At 35.4% G+C, this 6,311-nt stretch overlaps 1 protein-coding gene across 2 annotated transcripts in view; it reads left to right on the forward strand.

The window, feature by feature from the left end:
* The window catches only part of LOC117122902 (pituitary tumor-transforming gene 1 protein-interacting protein-like), a 79,527-nt gene that overhangs the window by 55,326 nt on the left and 17,890 nt on the right, over nucleotides 1-6,311 (forward strand). For both annotated transcript variants that reach the window (XR_004447765.1, XM_033268675.1), the window contains exon 5: nucleotides 258-323. Coding sequence is in view for 1 of the 2 variants with exons in the window: in XM_033268675.1 (XP_033124566.1) it covers nucleotides 258-323 (66 nt within the window). In the remaining variant the exon portion in view is untranslated. The remainder of the gene's footprint in view (nucleotides 1-257; nucleotides 324-6,311) is intronic.

Below are 6,311 nucleotides of genomic sequence, written 5' to 3' on the forward strand. Positions count from 1 at the left end.
GTCGATATCATGTCATGAGCACACTTCAGTAATTATTTAATCACTCTGTTTACTAAAGAACTAGGTTGATGTCCTTGGTTCTAAGGTTACACTCTACAGTTGGCCCTAAGGCAGTTTCTATCTACCGCGGTAGACTTGTATGCAATGTGATATGCAAATTTTCTGCATATACAGCCTTGTGTTACCGCGGTAGGATAATTTGGCGACGCTCCCTTACAGTATGTTGGACTAATGTTTCATTTTTCTGTTCTTTTAAGATGGGCTAAAGAAGATGCTAAGGTAGAGCGTCAAAAACAAGAAAGACAGATGCGCCATGATCAAAAGTAAGCATTTATTTCTCAAATTTCATTTCAATATGAGTAATACATTATTGATATTATTTTTATAGACTGCTATTTTCTTGGATTTTACCTACTATATAACACTGTGATAATATGATTAACTTACATTTATTGTCCAATTTAATTGTTATTAGTATTGTATATAATACATTTTAATATAGCCATTTGTTATTGGATGATTTATAAAATTCTGTTTTGGAAATAAATTAAAATAAAGTAATTACTACATCTGAGCATGTGCTACAAGATGCTATAGCTTATTTTTCTAATTCTTGACTGTTTCCCAGTCATTGCAGTTAGGAAGTCTTTTCTATGAAAAAGTCATATCACTTCCAACTATTACTAAATCGGAAGATTGTGTGTTCAATTAACATTTTTCAATCAATTCTTATACAAAAAGATTTTAATATTACATTCTGTTGAATTACATCAGTTTTGATAAATTCAAACAAAAAATAATTAAAATAATAGTCAATATGATTTGTTTTGCACAACAGTAAAATTATTTCATTGAACGCAGAGCTTGTTTTCCAATGTAATCGCTTTCAACACCGTTCAGCGCAAGTTTTTGGGATCACCCACACTTAGCAAGGGTTGACATTTTTGTATAAGTTCCTACCGTAAATTTAATCTCATGGCCATGGGCCGGGAGGTTCTTTTTATTTTCGTAATGATGAAACGACTTATGATTTTGAGATTTTGGATGAATTTCAGTCTTGCACGGTATGATCGTATTAATTACGATCGACTAAGGCCTAGCTACTCGTGATTAGACTGCTCAAGGGGCATGCCGGTCAGAACTTTTGTCCAATCAAACTAATTTTTAAAAATTTCGAAAGCCAGTAAAATAATGAATCGATTGATAGGTTATATAACTCAAATGATGTGTTATAGGGGGCGCTACATGTCTCGGAAGTAAAAGTTTGCGTTCAAAACACGGTAAAATAAGATTACTTTAATACTGGACTAAATAATAATAATAATAATTGATAAAGATTAGCATAATCATGTAGGTAATAAAATTTCCAACATTTTGTAGGTTACATACAGTAATTTTATTGGATAACTGTGAGAATTTTTAGCCCCAGAAAACTTGTAAAACCAGCTAATTTTCATCATTATCGCGTTATTTACAGACGTCTAGCCCAAAACAAATCGTATTGAATATTAATCGTGAACTTATATAGCACATAATGTAAATACAGTAACTCCCTGCGCTTCACAGCAGGGAGTGAGATAAAGTATTTAATGAAATACCTAATTAAAAAAAAAAAATGCATATCAACTATATTACCCTAGGAGCCAGACCAGGTTTTGTATGCACTTTGAGGTGCAGAGAATTTGGTTCAGGGTGGTCCAAGAATCATTTTTGGCTTGGTAACATATTTTTAAAATGTGGTAAAAGGTCAGGGTCAAAGGTTAAAGCTATAAGGTCCTTGTATCTCCGCAACTACAGATGGTAGAGAGTTGAATTTGGTGCCAAACATGCATATTTCTTTTTGTCCTAATAGAACATTTTGCTAAAAAATGTCCGAAAATGCTGTTTCTGACCTTTGACATGCTTCAAGGTCGCAGCCTTATTGTCCTTAACACTCCGCAACCACTGGTGGTAGAGGGTAATTTTGGTGTCAATTTATTCGGAACATTCATGTTTCTATTTGGTCTAATAAATGAATTTTTTTTTAAAATGACCAAAAATGCCATTTCTGACCTTTGACATATTTTATATCTGGTAGCCATTGAGTCATTATTATCTCTGCAACCACTGGTGGTAGAGAGTTAATTTTGGTGCCAAATTGTTCGGAACATGCATGTTTCTATTTGCTCTAATAGAATATTTTACTAAAAAGATATATGGTTTATATATCATAACCATTGAGTTGTTATTATCTCCGAAACCACTGGTGGTAGAGAGTTAAATTTGGTGCCAATTTGTTTGGAACCTCCTTGTTTCTATACTCTAATAGACATTTTTTTCTAAAAATAAATGGAAATGCTGTTTCTAACCTTTGACATGTTTCAATGTCATGGCATAGTCTATTTTAGGTGCGATCTACAAATTATCCCCAACGACAGAAACGCGTCTGGGAACACCATGTATTACAAACGCGTCTGGGAAAGCAATTGTCTAATTATCGTGCCTCATGAATATAAATAAGCTAGTCGAAATATGTCCCAGACGCGTCTAAACAGGTTTGTGCTGTTTAACGCGTTTGCCATTGTTTCTATTGTTTTGGGCGACAAACGCGTCTGTGTCGTTAGACCAGGCCCCGATTGAACTACCATTTTTGTACAATTTAAAATACTGAACAAGTTTTACTTTGAAATGAACCAAGTTCAAAGTTTAAAGGCTGTATAGTCCTAATAGTTAAATTAAGTGGTAAATGACGATAATGGCAGCACATGCATGTAGGCCTAATTGCCGTTTGCTCTGTCAGAAAGACCTATCTTCGTTAAATAGCAGCCTACCAGCTAAGAAGCTGACGACGAATGAAAAAAAAAACATTTATCAACTCCCTGTACACATATCACATGGGAACACAAATGGACGCCAGTATTCGCCAAACATCATTCAATAACCTATAGAGAAAATAGAACATCTATTTTCTCTATTATTAAACGTAGGCATCAATATATATTATATACAGCAACTAGGCCTATGCAGAGAGTTGTTATAGATAACAACTCCCTGGCCTATGCAACTACTGTACAATTAATATTGGGTACCTCGTGTGTGTGGATGTGATCAGTCCAACAGAGTATGCAACCAACATCACGTGACAAATGTCACTGACTGTGTGGCCGGTGTTGATCTATACATGGAGGAAAGAACTTTCCTCCTTGGTCTATAGAAATTCGCTTTGAACGCCGCTCTGACAGAAGTGGGTCAGTTGAGATGCTAACAATAGGACGTTCGATGGAGTGCCTGGATGCCAGTTTAATGTATGGCCTTGTCTGCTTGCCGGGCGGCGACTTCTGTATAGTTTAATTTTTTTAATCTTGCATAAATCTTGTTTTGTATTTTATATATTTTTATTGGTTAGGCCTACTGTTATTTTATGTGTGGAAGCTGTTTATTGGCTTTTATGTTAAATAAAAATAATATTGAGTGTTAAAGGCCTATGTTAATGTCAAAATATAAATAAAACTTACAAGTGAATGTTCGTGTACCGTTGTATTTCATTAATAGGCCTAATTAGGTGCTAATTCTTAACTGACCCAAACAAACATGTAGTGTACAGAAAACAGTATTCAATTCTTATATTCGGACATTTATTTATCCATCGAAAAAAAAATACAGATATATGCTGTATACACATGCTACAGACCGCTTTAAATACATGAGTCTAGGATTCGGGGCTGGATTCTGATAGATAAAATTTAAACTATGATAGTAAAAACTATCCCCCGTCGGACACCATCCCGGTATATAATTTAAGTTGAAGGAAATGAAATAAATATTTACACTGTTTTAATATTTGCCTCGTGATTTTATTTAAGTTATCGATGCATATTCCCGATGATTTATTTAGGCCCATTAAATACAAGCATTGCATACAATTTATAGTGTTCATGGATAAAAATTATATACGAGGCCTACCCTATTCTTCCTCTAGATACATTTGGCTACATCAGAAAATACGATACGCATGGGGCGATACAAAAATCTTTATTGAATATAATAGTGAATATATCAACATGGTAGGTGTTGATGCATTCACTATAGCCCCCCCCCCCGTTATGCTGTTATGGTTGATAATTATATACAAACAAACTGGCTTTTCTGCCGAAATGATGGGGGGAGGGGAAGAAAAAGTTATGTATTTTTGTGATATATTAGAAGACACGAAAATTGATTAAATAAGCCTTTGATACCTTTAAATTTTCGGGGTTTCAACTCTGAAACAATTCCAGAAATTTTGAGCGACGCCCGACCACGCCCACTTACGATTTTGTTGCCAACCCTGTCGGAGACATCGTATCCCCATCTGCCAAATCCTGCCGCTACCGGTCCCGTTCAGAAATAAAATCAATTCACTTTGTTTTGTATCGATATTCTTACTTTGTCATGAACAGAAATAAACTATTTGAAATAGGCATATACCACCAGTTTGCATTACTGCAAATTGCCTAGTAACAGTGAATTCAGTGAGAAACGTTCCCACACAAGTAGGTTCCCACGATCAGGAGAAGCATGAGAGAAGCAGACACAAGGTCAATCACATACAGTAGACTTCTCTTTAAACGCCGCCAACTCAGGAATGTAGACGCTCTAGTGTCTGATCTGATTCTTTGAACGCCGCCTTCAGGAATGTAAACGCTACTGCTCTGCAAGAAGGGAATAGCCGACTGCCTTGTTCAGCAATATAAACATGTGCCGTGGTTTAACCATTTTTAAAACATAATAATATATATAATAATACAAACATGTATTAAATTCATATAGCCTACACAGTAAAACACAATGCCGTAGCATACGTTGTTCTACATGCGATATCATGTGATCGCCACAACAAACTTCTTCAACTGCGGCTGATCCAGGTCAGTGTTTACATGCTGTATTGTGCGGGCTGTGCAGGCACGTGGGAATTAGAAAGTTGGGCAAAAGGTACTTGTTTTGATAGGTCAATTCGAACATCGCACAATATAATCTGGGTAGCAAGGTTACTGGCGATTGCTTTCTCTTCTATAAAACCTACATGTAACGGTAGGGCCTAGCCTACTAAAATACAAGAAACATTGGGTTTCCCCAACAACAAAAATAATTAAATTTAGGCCTTTATTCTAAACATTTCTTCGTGAACTGTCAACTAGCATAGGCTAGCATTTTACTACCAGGCTACTACTATTATAAATATAGACCTAGGCCTACATAGCCTAGGTACAGTAGGGACACTGAACAAGTTTTGAAGTTGTTTAAATCACGATCAAATTTCAAATTTCGCTGAACGCGTTTAACATTTGCCATTCATGAGCAGTCAGCCATATGAAAAGGGGAGGAGTTAACTTCCAAACGGAATAAACTGCTCGAACGACAAGCTTCCAAACGGCATTTCACAGACGCGTTTGGGAGCTTGTCATAGTAAACGTGTTTGACCCGTTTCTGTCGTTGGGGATAATTTGTAGATCACGCCTTATCTATTATATATATTTTATATATCTAATTGAATAGTTTACTATAAAAATGGCCGGAAATGCTGTTTCTGACCTTTCACATGCCGACATATATTATTATTATTACTTATTTATTTTATATCTTATCTCTGTACATACTTGCTATAGGCTACGTTCAGACTTTAAGATAAGCCAGGTTTGAGTTAAGCCTGGCTTAACTTTGCCAGGCGTTCAGACTAGCGGGTTTAGCCAGGCGCGAGAATTTTCATAATATGAAAAGTAACCAGCAAATGTGTTTCAAAACATTGCTCGCGAAACGTACGCTTGCTCACAGCGTAAGTAATTGAATGCTGATTGGTCATTTTGTAACCCGAAGTCAATGCAAGACCTCCCGCAACGATTAAAGCCCGGCTTAGAAAAGTTAAACACGGTGGCACGCCAGGCCTAGTTACTATAGGAACACAGCCCGGCTTGAGATAAGCCACCTAGTTCAGACTGGCAGGTGGATAAACCCGGTGAGTTGAGCCGGGTTTATCCACCTAGTCGAACTAGGCCATAAAGACTTAATATTGCTCTGAAATTATTCATTTACACATGTTTCTCTTTAATTTATTAGATCATTTGTTAAAAAACGTAATATGTTTATATTACTGCATATATCTCTACCAAGAGATTCAACCTTTTTTTCCCCATAGCATTGTTGTTTTTCAGTACTTTGCCTTTTAATACGATATATATATATATATATATATATATATATATATATATATATATATATATATATTGTCTATATATATATATATATATACTGTGTATATATATATATATATATATATATACGGTATATATATATAT

Source organism: Anneissia japonica, unplaced genomic scaffold (genome assembly GCF_011630105.1).
Source record: "Anneissia japonica isolate Jap-2015-1 unplaced genomic scaffold, ASM1163010v1 scaffold1801_len212617_cov180, whole genome shotgun sequence".
NCBI lineage: Eukaryota > Metazoa > Echinodermata > Crinoidea > Comatulida > Comatulidae > Anneissia > Anneissia japonica.